At 34.8% G+C, this 24,564-nt stretch overlaps 1 protein-coding gene across 4 annotated transcripts; it reads left to right on the forward strand.

The window, feature by feature from the left end:
- Nucleotides 1-391: 391 nt before the first annotated feature.
- LOC121408654 (ubinuclein-2-like) lies at nucleotides 392-24,564 on the forward strand. 4 transcript variants are annotated; one of them, XM_041600194.1, is made up of 14 exons: nucleotides 392-689; nucleotides 3,428-3,535; nucleotides 5,800-5,904; nucleotides 7,332-7,460; nucleotides 7,937-8,070; nucleotides 8,585-9,098; nucleotides 9,931-9,998; nucleotides 10,863-11,032; nucleotides 11,786-11,855; nucleotides 12,285-12,371; nucleotides 13,815-13,958; nucleotides 14,517-16,144; nucleotides 17,567-17,665; nucleotides 19,495-24,564. In XM_041600194.1, exons 1-14 carry the CDS (start codon nucleotides 525-527, stop codon nucleotides 19,542-19,544), a joined length of 3,471 nt encoding a protein of 1,156 aa, XP_041456128.1. In that variant the 5' UTR covers nucleotides 392-524; the 3' UTR covers nucleotides 19,545-24,564. The 4 variants fall into 4 exon arrangements, with proteins under 4 accessions (XP_041456128.1, XP_041456136.1, XP_041456143.1 ...); XM_041600209.1 differs by lacking the exon at nucleotides 392-689 and adding an exon at nucleotides 1,171-1,798; XM_041600217.1 differs by lacking the exon at nucleotides 392-689 and adding an exon at nucleotides 1,841-1,977.

Raw genomic sequence — 24,564 nt, forward strand, 5'->3', positions numbered from 1 at the left:
GATTTTAGTTCCATGGGGGGGAGGGGGGAGCTAACCCTCTTTCCCATAGACTCCTATACCCGATTTTTTTTATTGATAGGGAGCGCGTTCAACCACCCCCACCCCCCCCCCCATCCGTCCCCTAGGATCGCCACCGATATTGAAAATTGACAATCAACCATCAACACTAGATAATTGTGTTAAAAATGGATGCCCCCCACCCTATTTCCAATCTTGACCTCGCGATCTGATTATCGTTGTCTTTCAGCATAAAATATAACCTCATGCGCATACAGTTGATTCAGAATAATAACGTCATCATTAATTTCATAATAATAACATTAGGCTTTGCGAAGCTCACGCTTCAAACATCCCGCCTCATGACACACCACCTAAACTTTCTTTATAACTTCAAGCGCGGAATAAACATACGCATGCGCAGTGGCGTCAATAATGTGAAGATGGCGACCCGCATGAGACCGGCAACCCATACGGATAAATTTGCTGTTAAATATCGGGAAATGGAATAAGGTGATATTTCAGATATGGCGGAACGTAGAAGGATTATACCAGCTTCGGTTGGACCAACTTTCAAGGATCAGAGGGAAAATAAATCACCACCAGCGCTGCGACTCGTGCTCGACCTGGGAGAAACAACAGAAGAGCAATGTTCAGAATTTGCCTACCCAATCCTGGTTAAAAATGCTTTGGTACGTACGCAAATCTCACAACCCCCTGTCACCTTTTACTGTTCCTATGCTGTGAATTACATAGAACAAATTCTGTTCTATCGTTCCTGTTACTTTTCTTTCAATTTTACTGTATTTCCCCCACTTTTTTCCACTTTTAAATAAGCTCATACTATTCAATATATTTTTACTATTCCATATGTGACAAGGCATGTGAAAACCAGCTTGGGATACGATGTAAATGGTTGATGTCTTTTGTTGCGTTCTTGCTATGCCTCATTCCAAAACGTGAACCTTTACTACATGGTTTTATGTAGCTCAGAATAAACGGGAATGAAAGACAATTATCCAAGAACTAGCCGCCATCTTTTCCTCTGGCTTTGCCAACCCGAAAACTAGACGAAGGGCGGGGCGAAAAAACATAGAATGAACTTGAGAACTCGACACAAATAAAGATTGACAAATGATATTATTTTGCTGAATTACGAGGTGCGCAGCGTTCATATCTTCTGACCACGGCGCACTGTATATTTCTTACGTTTTGTTACTAAATGGGTAGGAGATGATAAAATTATATATTTTTGACTTACACAAGGTTTTGTATGTTTGAATAAATCAAGTAAATGTCACGTTGAGATGTGCTGGAAATTTGATTGGTGAGTGAGTTGTGGATGCTTGGAGCACTGTTCAGGGTCAAATAGAGTGCATGCCTTGCCTGTGCTAGAAAGTAGATTGTGGGACGTGTGTTAAATTGGTGGTGTGTTCGAATGTAGTATTTTTCTGTTGAAGATTGTGTTGAAAGAAGAAATTTCTGTGTAAAATCATTTTGATAGAATGAAGAGATTCCCTTGCTGAGCGTGCATATCATTACGAGCTGATTTGCATGAAGTCAAAGTCGTATCCGTGTGTGTCTTCTGTGTGTATGCGTTTTGTGTATTTGGTTCGTGTGTGTATTGATGGGTATGTATTGGTGAATGAATGGGACGTCGGAGGGGTAGTTGAGCGGGGCTTTGCTCATTGGGGTGTTTCGTTGAGGACGTCGAGCGGGAAATGGTATTTGTGGAGTTAGGTTCGTTGGGGGGTAATAAAGAGGAACTGGTTTCGTCGGATCGGGTTTATTTTTCGATGCGGTAATGAGCTAGCGTTGTGTATTATTGATGGATTGATTGAATGAGAAATGTTTCGTATCGTTCGCGCGTGTGGGCGCTGAGGGTCAGGTTCGGTCAATGCATGCAGTGTGGCTAGCTGTCGCGGGGCAATGCCGGTGCGCTGAATAGAGGATTGTGTTCGGTCCACCAAGTGTTTTACTGTACGTTTGGGGGGTTTAATTTGTTTCGTTGCTTGGGAAAATTGCTTCTTTCTATTCTTTCTTGTAGGGAACAGTAATAGCGAAGTGCAGACAGTAAAAGTTATGAAAATTAAAAGGGCTTCGATACATTCTCATTTCAAAACTTTGCTTGTTTTCTCTTCATCAATCAAACTAAGTACTGGAGAAGAAAATATATTTCTTGTTTTCATTTTTACTCGCAAGAATGAAGAAAAAAGAGTTTAATCTTAAACATATATATAACGCAAGGCCTGTAATCTGATTCTAAACAATTAACTTTTACACTTTTGGAGTAAATAATATTTTTAATATACATGTAGGCCCTATAGTTGACAGAAATGCAAATGCATTATCCAGTTTTTAATGTCAAAGAATATTTATAGGAATAGATTCTATTTTCAGAGTTCAGTTCTGGATTGATTGAGGCAGTAATTTGCAAAATCAATATTGGATAAGAATTAATATAATAAAAAATATCAAATTTACAAATAACTGTATTTTATTTATCATGGGGTATGATTGAGTCGTTTTTTTTTTCATTTCCAAGATATTAAACATCTGTACTTGACATCGATTCTAGGCCTATATAATCAAATATTTCAAGGAGAGATGAGAAAATATAATTTTTAAAAAAATTGTTTTTGGGATTTATAACATTACAATTTAATCAATATGGATGTAATATTTATGTAATGACAGATTTGATACCAAAATGATAATGATTTTTTAGAACAGTGTAAAAAATCAATCATTACAGTTTTATTAGAGTTTCAAGTCCTACAATTAATTGTATCATTTATTTTCCTACTATTTTATTCTTTATTATCATTCTCATATATCTGATTATTATATATTATTATTATTATTGTTATGATTAATATTATTATTCTGTTATAAATAGTAGCAATCTTGTTTTTCATATTTTTTATTATTATTGTGAATAATGAGGTACATTGATGTAAGCCTATATCAGATCTGTCAACTAATCTCATACATGTACATTGTTTTAGGCTATTTTTTGTTCTTTCATTGATTATCATTATCTTTAGGATAATAAAATTGGATTGCACTAACAATTACAATGAAAATTGTACTGGTGTTATGAATTATTGTATTATGATATTGTAATATTATTACAGTATTATTGTTCTCATGTTATTACTTTTCAAAAGTATTTTGGAGCCTGTTGTATCGTGAAGTATGTGAGTTTTATCTCTCATGCCTCTCCCATTAACATGCATCAGATGTATCAGAATATAATTGCCTACAAAACAAAACATTTCAATATTTCAGCTGTGTAATCTCATTATGTGATTATTATCACTATTATTATTTTTATTATTAATCGTCATCATAATTTCCTAATTATTGTTATATTATACTGTAGTGTCATTATAGATTAATGAAACTGTTTATGAATTTATTTCTTCAGGGAGAAGATTCAGAAGAAGCCCGAGAAGCGCAAACCTTCAATGATATTCATGAAGAAGATTTGCAAGGATTGGAGGCCATAGCAAAAAAATTTGAAGAAAAGTATAATGTGAGTATTATTATTTAATTTCCTAAATCCATTGATGTCAGTCAAATATTGTTGTAGTTGTTTTCAGGCTAAGTATGCATTTATTTTTTGTATTTATAATTCTTCTTTTTTTGGGGGTCTTTTTTGACTGATTTGTTTTTATTGGTAATAGTGTAATATTATATAATATTTTTATTGATATTACTTTGAAAAATACTGTAGCCCTATATTGATGATCTTGATAGTATTTGATAGTAATAAAAATGATGTCAATTATTTGTTATTTTTATCCTACTTTTAATTATTATCTTTTATTATTATTATTATCATTGTTATTATTTCTTTTATTATTGCTATCATTATTTACATTATTATTATTATCATTATTTATATTCTATTATTGTTATCATTATGCTATTATTATTTTTCATTATTGTTATCATTGTTATTATTATTATCATTGTTATTATTTTTATTGTTATTATTATGATGATGATGATTATAATTATTATTATTAGTAGTAGTAGTGTTGTTGTTAATATTATTATTAATATTATTAGTAGTAGTGGTGTTATTTGTTGATATTAATATTATTATTATTATCCCTCAGCTAGACTGCCAGAGCATTTGCATCTGGAAATATTTAATTATTTTGTCGAATTTGAAATCATGAATAAATTATGTCCTTTGGAACTTTACTTTATATCAGCTTAGAAATCTGCTCTAGGGTCCTTGACCCCCCCCCCCCCCCATTTAAGTTCATTATATTTACACAAATTTCAGAGATTGGGTTATGAGTTCACCAATTCCCTATTTGACTTGAGATTTATTTTGCTACAATGTACATGTAGGTAAACTGCATGTATTATAAAAACAGCACTTGAGCAAGCCTTTCCCTGTACCCCTTCACTTTCAAGCTATTTCCCTCATTTCTCTTTCTTTTTGGAGAAGTGTAGATGAAGAAACTAACTAAAGAATGGCTGTTTTATAGTCACAAAATTTCCCTTTTATCTTGTAGCTCTTTAAAAAATTGTGAGAAATAGTGAATATTTGTTATTCACTGAAAGAAAGAACCATTATTAAAAGGAGAGGCAGGGATGCATACATGTACATTACAGATTACATTTCTTGCTTGTTTACGTATGCATCCTCCCCAAATACCTGGCATCTTACAGGGTAGAACACATGACAATGTAATATTAATCCAAGAAAAATAAAGACAATCAGATCTAGAAATTTAATATTTGATATTTATAGATATCAGGTGTGCATCAGGGTTAGTCAAAACATATCATTCATACACTAAGGAAACTGTGATGCAATGTCATGTTATGAAGTTATCTTTCAGTTAGGGACAAGGAAATGATACGTTTACTCAGGTTGACTGCCAGGCAGATTAACTTATACCCAGTTCGGTTATGGACTTTGAAAACAAATTCAAGAATTCACCCTACTGTGGGTGAAAAATGAAATTTGAAAAAAAAATTCAAGATTGATAAAATGATTACAACATTTTGTAAAATAAAACTTTTACCATTATTTTTGAAGTGTCATATGAATAATCCACTGTAAATGATTGCTTTGAACTAAAAGCCCCTTGTACTGTATGTCTAAAATATCTAGTCCCATCTACATGTATGCTTTAAATACTATGTGCAGTTTTTGTGTGTGTGTGTCTCTCTTTATGCAGAATTTAGTCAAATTTTCTCCATCTTGTTTGTTGCATCCAAATATCAAGTGCTGATTATTGATAGTCTTTTCTACTAGAAATCAGAGCAAATAATTTAAATCCTCAAAAATACTGCAATAACAAGCAGAATATTTTTTGTAATTGGGTTTTAATTTTTGTTGATTATTATTGCCAAGTGAGAAAACTGAAATATAGGTATTCAGCTTTGCAATGTAGACCATACACATGTATTGATCTTTGTTCAGTTTTCTCTTCAAAGAGCAGATAATTATTTTACTAGCATGATGGTTATTTAAACAAAATAATGAGTTGATTTGCATGAAAGATTAAGTGAGTTTGATGGAAGTTTGCCTTCTTCACTACATGAATATTTACAAAATATACTTACAGTGTACATACATGTACATTTACATCAAATGGGTTGGTTCTTCAATAATGTATGTATGTACAGTGTATTTTGTACATTTTACACGTAAGAGTACTGTACGTAACATGTACCATTGGGTACACTAACATGTATTTGTCATTGTGTCTCATGATCTATTTTTCAAATAACTGTTCAAAATCATTTTTCTTTTTTTTTCATGTCCTACAGAAACCTGGTAAGAAGGGAAAGAAGAAGAAGATGTTGTTAGAGGACTTGATAGATGCTGGAATGGGTTATGATGAAACAGATCCCTTTGTGGATAATTCTGAATGTGTAAGTTAATTAAGTATTCATGTACATACTGTACAGTACAGGTAATAATCTGTTGATTGATTATATCCCATAGGCTTTGTGTACATGTTCACTGTACATGTATACAAAGAATTAATACATGGTTCATGTAGCAGGAAGCAGGGTGAATGTGGGAATTATTAACTCTTTTCTTCTCAACCTTGGAGCTATTATTGAACCAATTATTTGTTTTTCTTTGTAGTTTGGTGGCTACATTTTAGTGCATGCACATCCCGTACATGTACTACATGTATTATGTACAAAGATAATTGCATTCAACTTAATGATGTTCACATGTACAAACATGTTTATTGGACTTTCTCATTAGGGCTACATGTAAAACAAATCATGGGATAAGAAAAGATTGATCTTGAACTTCTTGTGGGAGATTACATGGGTGAAATTGAAGACAGATCTTGCCCCAAAGATTAATGACTATTCCTAAAACGGCGCACAGAGGAAGTGGGGGGGGGGTGTTAATGACCCCCACACTTTCTGTGAACATTCCGCTGCCCTAATAATTTTTACTGTGTTGCTTATTTACTTATAAATTCTTGGGCATTGTTTTAGACAAATGTTAATGAACTTCTCTCATCCTACATATTCATGAAGGTATGAATATTTTCACTTTCATTGCTGAAAATGATAAACTTACCATAATTATTTACATTTCATAAAGATTCTGCAATGATTTTAGAAAAATACAAAGAAAAGTGAAAATAAGAAAAAGAAATATCTAAGAAATTCATGAAATAATGAAGTACAGAAGAAATCAATTTTTCCTTTAAATACAGCAGTCTGGGAGTGTTAGAATATTTCCACCAAAATTATCATTTATGAGGTTTTATAACTTTTTTTATTCAGTTGGATATTCACTCGATAAAAAATACATGCATGCCTAACATGCATACAGGTATGATTTATACATTATAAATATGCATAACTAATTAAAATAAATACCAGTAACCGTCTCAAAATGAGTTCGAACATAATCTAATAAAATGACCACCCAACTGTTTGCATATATAAATAAAAGATATGTGCCAAATGGCTCTGGAAAAAATTTGTAATTGCTGAGAAATGAGCAAAATAAGCACGGAATTCCAGAAAATGTCTGGTATTTTTCCAAGCAATATTAATAAACTGTCCCACATATGCCTATTTGTGTTAGTTATCATCAGAATTATTGGTTTTTAGCTAAGAATTCATGATTTCACAAAGATAAGTTGATTTCAATGCAAGAGATCTAGATCTCTGATAATATGGTGGTAGGTAATTAACCTTGATTTTCAGGCTTTCTTGTAAAATAATTGTTTGCTGCAATTACTTTCTTTTACCTTTAATATAAAATTCACAAGATTAAGATATTACATTTCATACTTAACTTGTATTGTCTATCTTATTAACAGTATGATGAATTAGTCCCTGCCAGCCTGACAACGCAGTTTGGAGGATTCTATATCAATTCTGGTCAGCTGAAATTCAAGGAAATCTCAGATTCTGAAGATGGTGATTTCCAAAAACCTAGAACACCAAAGGTAAGGAGTGCATTGACCCAATAGATTTGTTCATTAGCATTACATGCATTCTTTCTAGATCAGCCTTGTTCTTGATACCATGAGGCCTATATCTCAACACTAGTCTGACTTCTTTGGAGATACTCTGTATCCGCTTATGATCCACATGAACCATTTCACGAAACACTATTTTCCAAGAAACAAGGACCTGGACAAGGACCTGACTTGGTACTTGTGACACCTTTGACCTTGTCATATGTTTAGAACTTTACAATGCAGGGTCATCACTTGGTTAGATTGTGACGTGCAAATAGTCATTTGTAAATTTTCAAGTATTAACATTTTTTACGAAAGCCTTTAATATTTAGAGGGAAAATCTACATTTCTTAGGTGTCATAAGGACTCATCAACCTTATGGAATTAGCGTGTTTGATTTTTTTTTATTTGTAAAATAACGATTGATATTATTCTTTGCAATCTGTGTGTCTTTTTGACAGAAAAAGAAGAGACTTAAACTGGAGAATGGAGATGGGAAAAGAGAAAAGAAGATGAAGAGAAAGTTATCAAGTGAAAGTGGTAGTGGAGATCACATCTCAAAGAAAACCAAGAAACAACTGAAGAAAAAGGCCAGGTAAGTTGCTTGATAATTGATCCTGAATCCTCGACCAAATGTTAAATAAACCCTTTTTGTTATGTTGTTAAGACATTATGAAATTATATCATGTTATGCAAGGCCTGCTTGAAGATCAACTAATAGTTGACTTTTAATCTGAAATTAATCCAATCATTTTACAGAGTATTAATACTATATTCAAATGTATTTCATCAGATATATATAGCTCATATAACTGTAAATTGCTACTAAATCCTTTTTTGAATGGTTGATTACTCTGTCTCTATATTTTGAAGATTTAATTCTGATAGGTTTAAACTTTATTTCATACATATACCAGTATGCTGTAGTAATAAAGTGAACTGTTCCTTTTTCAAAATGAGTTGTATTTTATTTTGCATTCTTGTAGCTTTTTCATTTTCCCTAGAGTTCCAATAAAAACAATACAGAAGTGTACACATTGCAACGTAAATAATGTTATAAAGGTATCAGATACATATTGTGACATGGCATTGCTATTTTCTTACTTTAGGGAAGAGAAGAAAAGGAAGAAGAAGGGACCGAGACTGATTCGCACCCCAACTGTAGCGGAACTACTGAAGCGCAACACTGGATCATTGCCAGGATCACCACAAAGTCATCCAGCTACCTCGACCTTTAATGGACCACCTTCCACTTCAAATGCTGCAACATCCAAGGCATCTTCCTCCAATACCACCACCACTCCAGGGCTGGTATCGTCGTCGGGCGGGGCACAGGCTGCTCCAGGGGTTGACATGTCCTTGGATCTTGGTATCTCAGTGGCTGATCTTGATAAGGAAACCATGGAGATGGTTGATTTAATGAATGGTACGGACGGTATGATGGGTGGGGTTGTTTCTACCGGTGGTATGGCTGCAGGGAGTGGTGGTGATCAGGATAGTGATCTTAACATATCGCCCTCTGCTCCTGGTATCGGGGGCGAGGATGGTGGAGCTAAAGAGAAGGTTAACTTACCTCAAGAACTGCCACTTCAACTTCTAGACAACATTCAAAAGATAAAAGAGGTAATATACCCAATTACTTTTTGTAAAACTTGAAGAAATCTGCCCTGGATTGAATCCATTAAGACATAATGCGTAATTCATTTCAAGTTAATTCAATTAAAAATGCTTTATTTAGATATTAAAATTTCATCAGAGCATTGGACAGAAATTTCTTACTGTCACTCTTTTTTCCTGGCTGCTAGGAAGTTAGTTGAAGGAAAGACCAAATTTCTCAATTTCCATTTCGGTGATCAATTACTCAAAGTTTCAAGAAATATATTTTGAATTTACTATTTCATGTGTAAAGGCCGCTGTACATCAGATTTGAGTTCCATGTTTATGTCATGCCTTGTACTCGCAATATGAAGTGTTGCTTTTCTTTATGTATAGTAAATCTGAATCTATCATGCCTTCACACTGAAGTACAAGCTATTCAGGGTCCCATAACACAAAGGTTAGCAATTGATGGTAAGCTAGATTTTCACGATTGACTGTACATTGTAGTCAATGCAATCAATAATAGAAAATTGTTGTACGATTATTGCTATTTAAGCTTTGTGTTACGGGACCCCGGTGTTCTAAGAAAATAGCAAATTATGTTATCAGAGAATAAAGCTTTTTGTCTAATCCTCTTTTCATAAATCTCACAATAACTTAACTCAAACCTCAACTGCAATCAAACAGAATTCTGGAATCAAGATTTGCATGCAATGTTTCTTTCTTCTCATATTCATCAGTTTCTTTGCTCTCTCATTGCTCTCTGAGAGCACTATGATAATGCATGCTTTTAGACACAAAAGCTTTCTCTTTTGTGTCTTTGTTATTTTATTTCTTTTTCTTACTTTTTTTTCAGGCTGCCAGGAAGTCAGTTGAAGGAAAGACTAAATTCTTCAATTCGCATGTCAATGGTCTATTACTCAAGTAAGTTCAGATGATAATGTGCCTGAATGCAATGATTGTGTGTAAAACCTCAACACCTTTGTGGGCTTAATTGATTAAATAAGCAAGCTGTTTTCTTGCTGTTTTAACAGATGCTCTTATGTCAGAAAGATTGAACACCCTGAATAGTTCTGCATCAAAACAAACTACATAATTTATGCATGAGAAATGTTTAGACTTTGCAATTAAGCTTGGAAGTGGATACTTGAAGTTTAAAAGGAAACTAATCATCATTTCCGTGTTGATGTTGCAGCCCTTTAAATTTTGAAAATAGTAAACCGTAATGTATGAAACTAATCATTAAAAAATCAGGCCAATCAATGTCCAGGATATGAACTTTCCAGCTGTTTCACCTAGTATTTTTGCCTCATATTCAGAAGTCTATTTCAACTTAGACTAAGGTCTCACTCTGATAAAATTATGGGAAACCAAAAATGTTCAAATTTGGTTTACATTGCATATTTCTTCTGTTCATTGTGCTATCCTATTAGCCTTTCCATTCCAGCCATTTAAGAATGATTTGAGTACAGGTTGAACCTGTACTGCTACAAGATTTATGTCACAATTGGCTATCCATAGTTAAACCCCAACTTTAGACTTGATGGATGTTTCACATAGCTGTTCGTAAGTTATGAGCGACTGTTAATCCTTTCTCAGGAGCTGATTCCACAATTATGAAAATTTTGGTGCACATAGTTTACCTCAAGAAAGGGTCACCTGTCGTTTGTCATTGTAAAGTCGCTTGTAACTTACATGTACATGTATAAAGAGCTTTTTGAAACACCCACCAGAGTTTCAAATAAATCCGACTTGAGAATAATCGCTTGTGTGTTTTTTATTTTTCAGGATAGAGCATGGTACCCGTATGGTGAACTGTAGTAAGAGATCAGCAGTGTATTCACATTTAGCTTTCCATTTACCCTGCACCAAACTAACTCTTCAGAAGAGAGCTAAGAAACTTCAACTAGGTGTTCAAGACAATCATCTCAAAGAACCTCTTCAAAGGCTTCGGGAAGGTAAATCTCTATAGAGTCACACATCTTGGCTATTAATCATGATAATATCATTTATAAGGTGCTGATTATCTTGATGCCTTTTCAATATGACACTGTATACATTGGCAGACCGTGACCGGGAGGAGACAATGATTGGAAATTTGCTAAACCAACCACAATGACGGTTGTTTCCTACTGGTACCCAATTAGCACCTAGGTGAGAGTGGCAAAGTGTGGATTGACGCCTTGCCAAAGGGCGCTAGGCCATGGTGGGATTTGAACACACGACCCTCTGATTACAAGGCGAGAGTCAGAACCACTTCCTTGTCAGATTTAATTGTTTGTGAACAATGCTGTGCCCTTCCAATGCTTTGTCTCCTCCCGGCCATTGTCCTCCACTGACTGTATATTACCCCAGCTTTAGCTCCAACTGCTTATTATAGTGATTGGTGTATTAAAGGAATTGATCTGACCAGGTACCCATTTACTTCACCTGGGTTGGGTGCAGCTCAATGTGGATCAATTTGTTGCTCAAGATATATTTCACCATGTCAAGATTCTTCAATGAAATTTTATAAATGATAATAATAATAGCAGTGTGTTCTTACATTTAGCTTACGTCTGTCAGATATTGCACTAGGCAATTATTATCCCAACTTTGATATAGCTGCGAATAAGGCATTTCAGCATTAATAATAGTAATCATAACATATATTTAGTGCTTGATTGTAAGGAATTAATTCCTATTGGTTATTTCTCTTTTTTTTTCTGAAGCTATCGCTGAAGTGATGCCTGATCAACAGATGAGATATAAACAAGAATGTGAAGAAGTTTCTCTCAAGATGTGAGTAGAGAGAAACCCCTGTGGGAGAAATTAATCATTTTTAGGCCAATATTTTTAATGTATGGATTTTGGTATTCTGGTTTTTTATCATAATGCAACTTTACAAGCTACATGTATTGTGTCTTGTTTTAAATGTGTATACACAAATCAGTAGCCTATAGGTCTTAAAAATGGCTAAATTGACTTTGAATACACTCATGTGAGATTTATTAGGAATGTGATTTTTTTCTTGGGATCCTGATGTTTTAGAAATAAACAAAATCTAGTTAATAAGTTAGTATTAATTAGTAAAAGCTATATGTATTTCAAAAGTGAGTTTGCACCTTGTACTATTTTTGAATGAATAGTAGCACTGTACAAATGCTGTGACTCTTGTCTTTATAACCAAATTTAAATATTAATAAACTTACGTGAATGTTGTTCTGAAAGGGATCTTGGACCTACGCATGATGCTGAAGGGAAGGTAATAGAACTCAAACCACCCAAGAAGAAGTTTATCTGGGATGACAGGTTGAGGTTTGTATTACTACACACTAGATCTCTTGGTCTAATTTTCATGATGCGCTTTTTATGGTTCTATTTTTTTTCCTCCATTTTATTTCTAAGTGACATACATTGTGAGGGGGTTGTATCACAAAGAGTTACAGGTCGGGTAATTTTGACGCCTAAGAAGACTGGGGGGGCTGATTCCGCCCCCCCCCCCTTATGATCTCGGCCGTCGATCGCGCGATCGCGACGAAAATTGGCACACGCGTTACCCATGGCATTATCTACAAAACTAGAACCTCAAGTTCTGCAAAAATCTCAAGTCTCATTAATTATGCTAATTTATGCGTAAAATCATAAGTTTGCTCTAATTAAATAAATAATGCCCCTGAAATGCTAATTTTTGTTTCACATACTCTAGATAGGCATCTGATCAAATTGATTTAAAAAAAATTTCAAAATCACATTTATTTTCTTATGTATTCTATTGTTTTCTAAATTTCTTATGTATTTCTTTTTGTTTTTCGACTTTTTGTTTTTTATTGTTTTTTCAATGGAAATTGTCGGGGACTTTATTTTGACCATAAACAAGATAAAATTAATTGATTTTAAGCAGTAAAAGGAAAAATAAAGATACATTTATGAATTTTGGCTAAGATCACTAATTGCATTGGATTTGTACACATATTCACGTTTTTGAGTAATTTTGGGTCTGCATGCACTTACGAAATGTTGCATAATTTTGGAACCGCGTTCTCGGGGGTCACAATTTCGGTCTCAAAAGTTGCGTGAGACTTGAAATTAAAAAGTCAGCGAGCGACGCGGTCAAAAAATTTCGCACGGCGGATTTATCACGAAAAATGTCAAGGGGGGGCTGAATCAGCCCCCCCCCAGTCTTTTTAGGGTTAACTTAGACCACAGTCTAACTCTGTGCTAAAGAAATGGGGAGTCAAAAATTAAAAAATGTCCGTTTATATTGCATATTTCTTAGGTTTACTATTTTGTTTCCTTTTGCTTTCATAAGGAAGAAAAATACTTCAGTTATCATTCCCAGACAATCATAAACAATTTGGGTGGCATGTGAGTTAATAAATTGAATGTATACTATTAATGCTTTGTTCCCCAATTGGCTTTCCATAGATAAACCAAAACTTTGAACCAGGGTTTAATTTAAACCAGAGTTCAGAATACTGACCTTACAGTCATACTTGAATATTAACACAACTATGGTATATTCAAAACCCATTTCCTCTTTTCTTATGAGACTATGAAAGACTTAATTACTTGTAGTTCTTTCTTTACTATTGATATAGTCTTGAAGAATTTTTCTATTTTGTAAGACACTGTTTTCTTATCCTTGATATTTGGATACCTTTCTGGTTTAATACAAAGCCCTGCTGACAGAGTTGGTCAAGGTCTACATTTAGACTTTTGTGATCAGTAAAACTTAATTTGATATCTTTCTTGATACAGAGCTCTACTATGTGAGGTAGTAAAGGTCAAGGTTAAGACGTTTGAGATCAGTAAAACCAGAACCCAGTCAGCTGAGGAATACCTGAAAGCTTTCCTAGAATCGGAGGTCAAGAACCTATGGCCAAAGGATTGGATTCAAACAAGGTCAGACAAAAATAAGTTGGTCATTCCTGGATTTGATAATGATCAAAATCTTTATTTTGTCTTCTTTTCCTTTTCAAAACACATGAACCATATATAGGTCTAAGTGAAATTTTTGTTTAAAAAAATCATGCTCAGCCAAGAAGAATACAGGTGAGCTTATGTATTTTCATGAAAATTTGAAATATTTGTATTTTTGTCATAATATGCTCAATGTCTCAGATATTTGTTGTATAATGAATATTGCAAAATGTTATTTTGTGGGATGTGAATATTTATCCTCATTGTACTGTAAAGTCTACAAAAGGCAGTTTCATAAAATATGTATGTCTGACTTGCTATGTATAGAACCTTTCTGAAATGCTCTATCTTTGTTTCTCGTTTGGAAGAAGAGTTGTAATGCTTTTAAATTATCGGGTGAATAAAGCGTGGAGAAAAATTTGGGTTTGATACTCAAGGTTTTATGGAAACGCCCTGATATATCTAAGAATTATGACGGGCATTTTTTGTTCTTCTCTCTCTCCTAAACTGCAAATAAAATATCTAATCTCTTCTCTACAGGAATCTTTTCAAGGAAAGTCGAGCAGTCCATGATCATGTGACCTCAATAGGCAAACAGCGTAAATCTACGCCTGGAGCTCCTAGGAAACTACTCTTGACCACTATCAAGAAGACTTTGGGTAGTGAGGATGTCGAAGGTTCAAGTACCATCCCTCAGGGATCCTCAGAGACTCAAGAATTTGAACCATCTAGTACACAGGCCAATGAAATGATTGGTAGTCCAGTCACTACTAAACATATTGAAGATGTACCAACATTGGTTGATTGCATGGGGAGTGGGGAAGATTCTATGGATGCCATGATATCAAGTTCTCACCTCAAAGGTACGGAGTATGCGACAGCTTCGTCAGACAGCAACCAGGAAGCATCTCCTGTGGTTGCTCCAGGACAAACTGTTCCTGTCTCAAGTACATCACCCTTGCCTCATCTTGACCCTGGCTTCCTGGTAGATCAGATGCTAAACCAACAATTAGTGACAAACTCACAAGTTTCAAGACCAGTGGTAGGTGGTGCTTCTTCATCAAACATTAGAACTGTGGATATGAATGTCAAAGTCCAAGGAACAAAGAACATTGCATTGATGCCAGAGACTGTTAAACTAGCTGCAATGTCCACAGGAGAAATGCTTCCAAAACAAGCTGGTGTAGACTCAATGCCCAGTCAGCAGTCCTGTTCTGCCGCATTATCAGCCATTAGTAATATGCATAGCAGGAGAACAATGCATAAACAAGAGCCTGGTTTGCAGGCTAAGGATGTAACATCATCAAGTATGATGAGTAAAGTGAGACCCAGTGTCAGCAACGTAGCTATTGTCAGCAATGTGCCCAGATCTGAAATGCAATTAGGTCAGCCAGTTATTAGACTTAAAAGAGATTCTAAACTTGAGAAGATGAATTCTAACAGTAGATTGAAAGTCCAAGGAATGCAGCATAAAGGGCAAGCATCGCCGGTACCTAAATCACAAACTGTCCTTGTAGGTGGGGTACACACGATGCCTTACAGCCAATCCCCAAGCAATACATCATTACAGGGTAGATCATCAAATGTGACGACTCAAAGAATAGGTGGGGGCATGGATCCACTACCTCAGATGTCCTCTCAGGTTGCCCCGGGCAACGGCAACATCCGTCTATCTTCATCATCATCACAGTCTACCTCTCGTCGTTCAAGCTATGTCTCGCCAACCAACACCCAGCAACGAGCCGCTGGTACCGCCCACAGTCCGGGATCGGCGTTCTCCACCCCTTCTCAGCACAGCCATCTTATGAAAGCTCAAGCTTCACCATCAATCCCCCAGCAGACATCACCATCTGCCTATTCCTCCACTACTCCAAGACAGTATACATCACCTCATCAGCAATACAGCCCTGGTCACACCTCACCTATAGCTGCTGGTTACTCTACCACCTCACCTTCTTCCTATCAAACCATGGCAAGTGGTGGAGGATATCAACAGATGCCTCTCAGTGACATGACGGCAAGACAGCAGACCACAGGAGGGACTAACTATACCAACAACTATCCCATGGTGCAAAGCTCAACCCAGGGTGGGGTACCCCAGAGCCCGGTAGGAGATGCTGTTATCACAGGCCCTGCCCCAGGGACATTCTATCATCAATCTCCTTCAGGTAACATATTACACTCTCCTAATAAATAGAAATAGATTTTAAAGATGCAAGAGTTTTATGTACAAATTATTCAAGGTGACAAAATTAATCCAGTATTTCATGGATCCAGTGATTTAGTTGGGTTATGACTAAATCAACCCGAGCACATATAATGAACTGAGTTCAAGACTGTGTTTTATTGCAAGAGCACAGAGCAGAATACATTAAGTTTTGAAGTAACAGGCAGGAATGATAGATTCTCCAAAAACAAATTACACAATGATTTGTAATTATTAATTTTAATGCAGTGCAATGCAACGTATAAAAAAAACCAATTAACAAAGGAGGTTTAAGTCCCCCTATGGATTTTAAGTGTGGGAAATGCAAAAAAGAATATGATCCAATAAACTCTGTGTTCTCATTAGTATCTGTTATGAGTGTACTCTCCTGAGCCTCAAAGAAAATCTCTCCAATATCGTAATCTGAATGCTTGCAGAGAACCGTCTCCTTCACTATGTAGGGGGGGGGTTCATGGGGGATCAAGAGAGAGTGACGCAAAGGATGAAATATGGTTCAGTGATGGCTTGTGATTCACAGCCATATTACATTGCTAAATGACCCACATAAAATATTTGCCTTTGTATTATCTTCTGTCCAGGGCGTGGAATAGGGATAGAGAATTTTCTGTTCCACAACTCACAACCGATTCAAGAACATAGATAATGTATTGTCTTGCCTCCATGACAAAGAGCAACCAAGAAGTCTTTGTCGAAAATTGTTGACTCAAACTCCTGAGCAGTTTCATCCTGGACAAAAAATACATTTGCAATTTTTAATCGGCTCCAAAATTTGGGGCAAACTGCAGTTCCAGTTCACCAACTTTTCGTCAAAGGCCTCCCAGTGGTTCACGGTCATTTTATAGATGTTTTCAATATATTTCCTGTGTTCATGAATATTTTCTGCTTCATGGTGAGAAAACTGCCACAGACATTTAACAGCCTGGAGGGTTCAAAGGCTTGGTTTAAGTCTATTTTATAACTTTGGGCCAAAAAAAAAAACAAGGAATTGGGTCACTAAAGAAAGCAAGAATAATGCTATGCTATAAAACAATGCTGCAAAATGTAATATCTCTCTAATACCTTGCCTCTACTCCCCCATCCTCTTACTTTCCTGTATTCCACCTTTCTCGCATCTCTCTATTACTTTTGCCTATACTGCCCCTCCTTACCCCACCTCTACTTTATCTGTCTCTTATCTTGTAATGCCTTTGCCTCTCTACTCCCACTTCCATCTCACCCCATCTATACCCCACCTGTCTCCTAATTGTATCTCTCTATTACCTTTGACTCTACTCCTTCCATCTCACCCCATCTATACCCCACCTGTCTCCTACCTGTATCTCTCTATTACCCCTTCACTCTTACCCCACCTATCTCCTATCAGGTGGTGGTTTATTACCCCCTCATCAGACTACTCCTTCCCCCTCCCACCCTCTTCCTCCTGATGCGTTAGATTTGCTGTGTGCTCATCAGGCCTTTGCAGGTAAATTAGCATGTTACAGGCTTGATAGTCGTCTCATCATTAGCCTAGCATGCATGTATGTTGAGCATGACAACACAGGCACCATTCATCTTTACACCTGGGCCCTGTTTTAAAAAAGATGTCTGTGGGGCATTTCATGAAAGGACTTGTCAGACGTTTTATCCGACAGTTACCATAGGAACAGTGCCTCTAAGCCAATCAAAATCATGGAAAGATGTCAGAGCTGACAACTTGTCGGATGAAAATATTGATGAAATGCTCCCCTGATTGATTCGATCAGTCTCAACTATAAAAAGCCAATAACCTCAATATATTTTTAAAATTCATTTGTCCATTCAAAGTGTTTTCTTGACACATTGTTTATGATACATTGTTGTCTCTACAATTAAGTTTGGTCAGCTTGTTTCCAACAGGACATTGTTTACATCTCTCTCTCTCTCTCTCTCTCTCTCTCTCTCTCTCTCTCTATATATATATATATATATATATATATCTATATACATTATGACATTGATGGCTTTCCATAGTTAAGATTGATCAGATCAGTCACAAATCTTTGTATGACAGGGTCCTATTCTATGATTTGACTCTTGAAACTACATGACCTTGTTACATTGAATCACGTATTTGATCAGATCATGGCCAGAAGTCAGTCCAATTCCTACAGAATAGGAAGAACTTCGACTAAATAGATTCAATTTTGCTTTGATCTGGATGCAAGGTTCTAAATTAACTACTTAACATAGAACTTTATACATTCCTAAGAAAAAGGGGGATTTTTTGTACATTTGTACAATATCTGTAGGCATGTCTGTGTTACATTGTAAGAGTTGCATGGACTCATTTTATTTCTTATATCACTTTGTCCCTTGTTTGCAATCAATCTCTTTTCACGATTCCTCATTATCCCCAAACGTATCTCATCTCTCGACTAGAATAGAATAATATGATCATTGAAAGTGATTGTAATATTACTTTATGTCACAATTTTTATTTTCAATACCAAGAGCCATTCATTTTCTGTAATATTTTCTGTGAACCAGTTGCACTCATTATACCAATATCTTCACTTCAGTGCACCTCATATTTTTAGTTACATGTATCTTGCTTGCATCAAATAGTGATAAATCTATTCTAGTACAGTTTATAGTGTCTGTCACTGAATGATTTTCTCTTTTGTACATGAAGCATGTCTTAGCATTACCTGGTGAGCAGTTCATGAATCAAATAGTCAGTGATTTTCACTGGCAACTGTTATAAGCTATTGAAATCCTTGCATCTGATTGGCTGAGAGCTAATTTGTTAGTGAAAATCCCACACAATATTCTTCATGAAACACTCCCTTCATTTTAATCAAATATCTATTGGATCTTCATCAATTTACTTTGTTTTTTACCTCCATCTAGTACTGCAATGTAGTTTACTTGTTGTTTTTGTTTTATATGCAGTGCATCTAACTGCATATAAAGAGATCAGTGTAGTTTGCATGTCATTCATTCACTCTATATTCCTAGTTCATGGTATTATTATGAAAGATTTGTTAGGTGCCGAAATGGATGTATAATTAACATTTTCACAAAGTATATTGTTACTGTCAGATTAAAAATATGATTTGCCCTTGCATATTAAATTGTATAGAATCTTCATCATCATGCTGTTAAGAGAAGATGGGAGGTGTACGCTTGTTTTTTTTTGCAGACTGTGTTTATGAAACACATTACAAGTCAACTCCCCAAACAAGTAACATGAAAATTATAATTTTATCTCTCTTCTGTATAAACATTCCTTCACTGATGTAACTTTATTTCTTGCTTTGCTTCTTATTACAGATGCTAGGTATACAGGTGACAATTCTTCCAATCAGCATCGCATCATCTGATATACAAACCTTCAAGGTTGATTACAAGGTCGATGAGTATCTGTCGATAGAGGACATCTGAAGGTCACAAATCATTCTGTTTCATCAAACATCAATGACCTGAAGAACATTTGAAGGTTATTGAACTATAACTAGAGCAATGACACTCTAAACTCAAGGTCACTTTGAGGTGGGACATCTCTGTAATATATTGGCTAAGATCAATCTTTGGAAAACTGATTATTTGAACTGTCTAATTTACTCTAAGCCAATCAGATGCAAGGATTTCCAGTAGCTTATAACATCTGTGAATGAATATCATTGACAAAGCTCTTCATGAAATACTTCCCTTATTACTTGCCATCTTCATGAAACTATATTTCTTCTTTGATCTTGGATGTTTTTCTTCTGCTTGGCATCATAACGGTTTGCGGATGTTGAAGACTCAGCAGTACAACCGTCAGTCTGCCTGGGAGATAAAGTAATGCACAATCTTCAGACTTCCATTTCTTGATACATCATGTGATCAGTTGATGTGTTATGTGACACCCATGTAATGTGACAAACAAGTCATGTGATAAGTCACGTGATAAGTCATGTAATAAACAAGTCATTAGGCAACAAGCCATGTGACAATTTGTGTAATATATTGAAGAGTATTTTGTATTTTTAAACTTAAGCTGTTTTTCCATTATCAGCATTAGTCAAAGTAAACCTTCTTTCATCAGTCGCTGGAGGGATTTTCAAGGTTCTTATACTGTGTACTGATAAAGTTTGAATCAAAATATAAAAAAAATGTGTTGTAATCACTTTCTATTAAAAAATATAAGAATATGATATGAATGCACCTCATCATTATCTTACACTCCATTCGGTATACCCCTCTTTGATAAAAATAAAGTTTATTCAGATATAGTATATGGGCATGAACTGTTTTAAGTGCTCATTTTAAAATTGGTCATTGATGTAGTTTTTATCATTTAATAAAATTCTATGTCTTTTCCCATAATCTTCCATATACTACCACATATTTTCAGTTCTGGTTGTTTCTTTCTAACTCCATATGTTCTCTTCCTTATTTACTACACTTTGCCCAATCATTTCAGTTTTGTATGATGAATAGTAATTTTATAAAATAATTTTTATCAAGTATAAGATCATTCTTGAAAATAAAATCTGGTACTTGTAATTTGAGCTTATAATCTGTGTATTTTATATGTGGGTTATGTAAGTGTCTAATATAATGTTGTTTCTGTGAACTATATTTCAGCCTTCAACTTCTATTTCCAGTCTGCAATTCAATCATTACCTCGAATGTGGACTCACCAATTCTCAGACTTTGATTATAAATTTAGATAATCATGTGAAAGTGATGGAATCACTCTTTAATCAGGGAATACTCATAATGCTGCATATAACCATGCAGGGAAGTCAGTATGTGGGACTGTAGTCCTCAACTGTGCTTTAATATTGATGGGATAGTAGTAGATAGAATGTAAGAGTTGTCTGATCATTCTCCATACAAGTTGTGAAGTTGTCTGACCTTTGACCTATCAGTATACTATGTGTGACTTTTGTATCTTTGTCATGATTAGATATTTTGTATAGGTATTTATACCTTGGTATGTATACCTTGAGTTGCACTTACTGGATAATGCTCATTTATACATCATTTGAATCACATATTCTTGTTGAGTTATACCAACAAACTGACTCCTTTACAGATGCCACATGAAAGATGTTAGCCTGTGACAAATCGCCATTCTCTGACTGTTGCCATAGTAACTAAAATCAGCCAATCAAAACCAAGCATTTTCGTCAAAATGTGAAGTGGAGTGATCAATAAGAGTCATTTAGTCAATGTTTACAACTTTTACGAGATGTCTCCATTTATAAATCAGATTTGGCGTAAGGTGTATTGATAAGGTGTAAGGGTGTATTAGTGCTGTGGAGGTGTTTGTCAGAGTACGAGTTTGGTGTAAGTCTAGTCCTTAGTGTTTTAACTTGGTGTAAGACTAGTCCGCTGCACAGAAATGTTAGCCCAACCATGCACTACAGGCCCTTTTACAACTGGTAATGTCACAACTAGTAGTGCCAAATATCAGAACAATGCGTTATTTACATATTGGCTCTCCACATCGCACGCTTGGAAGCATCTTAAGTTTGACATCACAAGCTGAAAGATGTGATTTGGTCTACTGTTAGTGCTCTGTTAGTGCTAACAATTTTTCTAAGCAGCCAGTATAAATTGTCTGATTAACTTTTGGATGTGAAGTGGGTATGTATGTAGAATAGTATTGATTCCCCTCTGTTGTCATTTAGCAATCAGTTATCTTCCATGTATAGAAACAGAGCTATGGACCTGCCAGTCAAAGGAGTTATTTTGATATATTGGTTGTATTTTTCTTACAATATACATGTAAAGACTAAGAGAAGTGAGAGTGTATCTGTCGGATCCTGAAAACGTATGTGATTTGTGTCATTAATAATCTCCTGGGGAGCGTTTCATGAAAGGACCTGTTGGAAGTTTTATCCGACAAGTCCTGATTTATCCGACAGTTAATATAGTAACAGTGCTTCTCAACCAATTAGAATCCAGGAAAGTTGTCAGATCTGGCAACTTGTCGGACAAAAGTATTGATGAAACGCCCCCCTGTACATGTATGTAAGCTGTAAATCAAAATGTCATGATCGTGGCTGTTATGATAGATATTAGCAATTTACCACAAGTAGGTGACTTATCATTGTCAATTGGTGTGTTGCTTAGCAAAGACTGGCAATGGCTGAATATTGTGCTAATGCAGTTCTAGTGATAATTTCCATGTTATAATAATCCTTATGTTACACTGTCTAAAAAAAGTGCAAATCGTGGTTATGATTCAAAATAATAATCTGTTTTTATTGCTACACATTAAAAATAAGCTATCAAATCTCCTTAAATTTGAAGTTCCCTTGATTGTCCGACTTTGGTGGTCTGTAATAGTTCATGTAATAGTTAATACCACTTAATTTTCATTTCAACATCTATGTCTTGTAATGCAATGAATTTGAAATTAATTTTCATGATTTATCCCCCCCCTTAACTCTAAACATCATACTCAATCTATTCTGATTATCTTTGTGAAGTTTTCTTTTCTGATATGATTAGACCCGTTGAATTATGAAATGTTCTGTGCTATATTAAATTAATTATCCATGCATGCTGTTTATATGATTCAGCTATCACAATTTGCTTGATGTTGGATAGAGTACTGATGAATTTTGGCAAAGTTTTTTTTCGGACCCTGTACTTAACAAATTGTTTCCCTCGTGAGAAATGTTAGAGTAGAATATTTTCAGTGTAAACCAGCCATTAGAACAATTTCAGTAGAAAAAGTTGATGAATGTTTATATTAATAGAGAAAACTATTTTATATAACAGGTATTTATTGTTTAAAGTCCCTCTATAAAGTTACAAAATATAGGTTCTAACTACAAAGTTTTTAACGTTTTGGGGCATTATTGATTCCACATGACCTTTGTTTTTCTGTAATTATTGATTAGATTAAATGCTTATCCCCTGAAGTTATTGTTATAGGTGTAGACATCAGCTTATTTATGAATTTAACATTCCATTTCCTCCAAAAGATAAACTCTCATAGGAATGTTCCCAATTTGTAAAAAAAAATCTTTTTGAAAAACTACCTAGTAATGCCTTGCAAAATTATTTTAGTGTTTTAAAGATTTTTTTATGGTTAGAAACTCTATGCAGAGATTACAGACTTACTCAACGATGGAATGGTCTCTGTTGCTATGTCAGGGCTGCTACATTTTATTATTCAGGAAAACTTGAGAGTAAGAAAACTAACTAGTGGCTGAATACACTATTCGTCCTGATTACTCTATTTTTTCTTTAGCATTATGAGCTATACTCTGCATTCAGTGTATTATGGCATTGGTAAATTAAAAGTATTAATATACCTAGATCTGTTAGGGGGATATCGTTCTTCAGTATAGTAATGAAATAATGACAGCCTCACTTGATTTTAAGGTATTTTGTAAACTTTCTGGAATTTGTTCAAAATCTTTATGCATCAATAGAAGAGCACTGAGACCTTGATAGATATAACTTATTTACTATTGAATACTCTTTAATACACATTGAAATCTAAATTTGTTGACACTCCTTGGGACCTGCCTTCTTGCATTAATATTTTGGCATTATGTTTCTGCTAGTGTTCAGTCTTCAGTACACTAATATGCACTCTAGCTAATGCATTATGAGGTCAGTTGAGATTTTTGTCAAACACAAAATGGATGATCAGAAAGTGTTGAGTTCAAGTTCAGTGTTGAACCGATTTTATTATTTTTTTCCTTTACATCAGCTCAGCACCAAAATGAAATCAAGAATGGTCCTTGGACAAGTCTCAATTGGTATTTAGCTACCAATAGTGCGATTTGGGTCATTTTTGTAAACTAAAATTAGAGGATGGGGCTTTGGAAAGAAACATCAGCACCAACACAGAACTTGAAATCACCCATTGCATAAAATGACCATTATTATAAGCTCACTAAGTTATGCATGTGTTTTTATAAATTTAGTATGTCAGATGGTATGTTATGAATTTAGTCCCGCCTCTTCCATTTCTTTAACCATGACAGTAATGAAATTCAAATTTTATAAAAAGATGACTATTAATGATTTGCATGTGAGGCGTTATTTTTTTAAAATATGATTGATGTAGCATTATACCTTGAAATATTGGTTGCCGTTCTGATTGGGAACACAGATGAGTTTGATAAATGAATAATTAATTGAGATGTTTGTATTTATTTATTAATGACAAGAAGGCATGATGTTTGTGGTTGTAGATAGACTATTCTACTGATATCTGTTTCTTTCTAGGTGGATCTGCTCGAATTGTAAATATCTAGGAGCTTTATTTCCATTGCTAAAAAAGTGTGATAAAAGTTTATAAAAAAGATCACCCATTTGGAGTGTGATGTTACATTTTGTTGTCAATTTTGAATAAGAAAATAAATTGAAAAAGATTTGAATGAA

Source organism: Lytechinus variegatus, chromosome 1 (genome assembly GCF_018143015.1).
Source record: "Lytechinus variegatus isolate NC3 chromosome 1, Lvar_3.0, whole genome shotgun sequence".
NCBI classification, from domain to species: Eukaryota; Metazoa; Echinodermata; class Echinoidea; order Temnopleuroida; family Toxopneustidae; genus Lytechinus; species Lytechinus variegatus.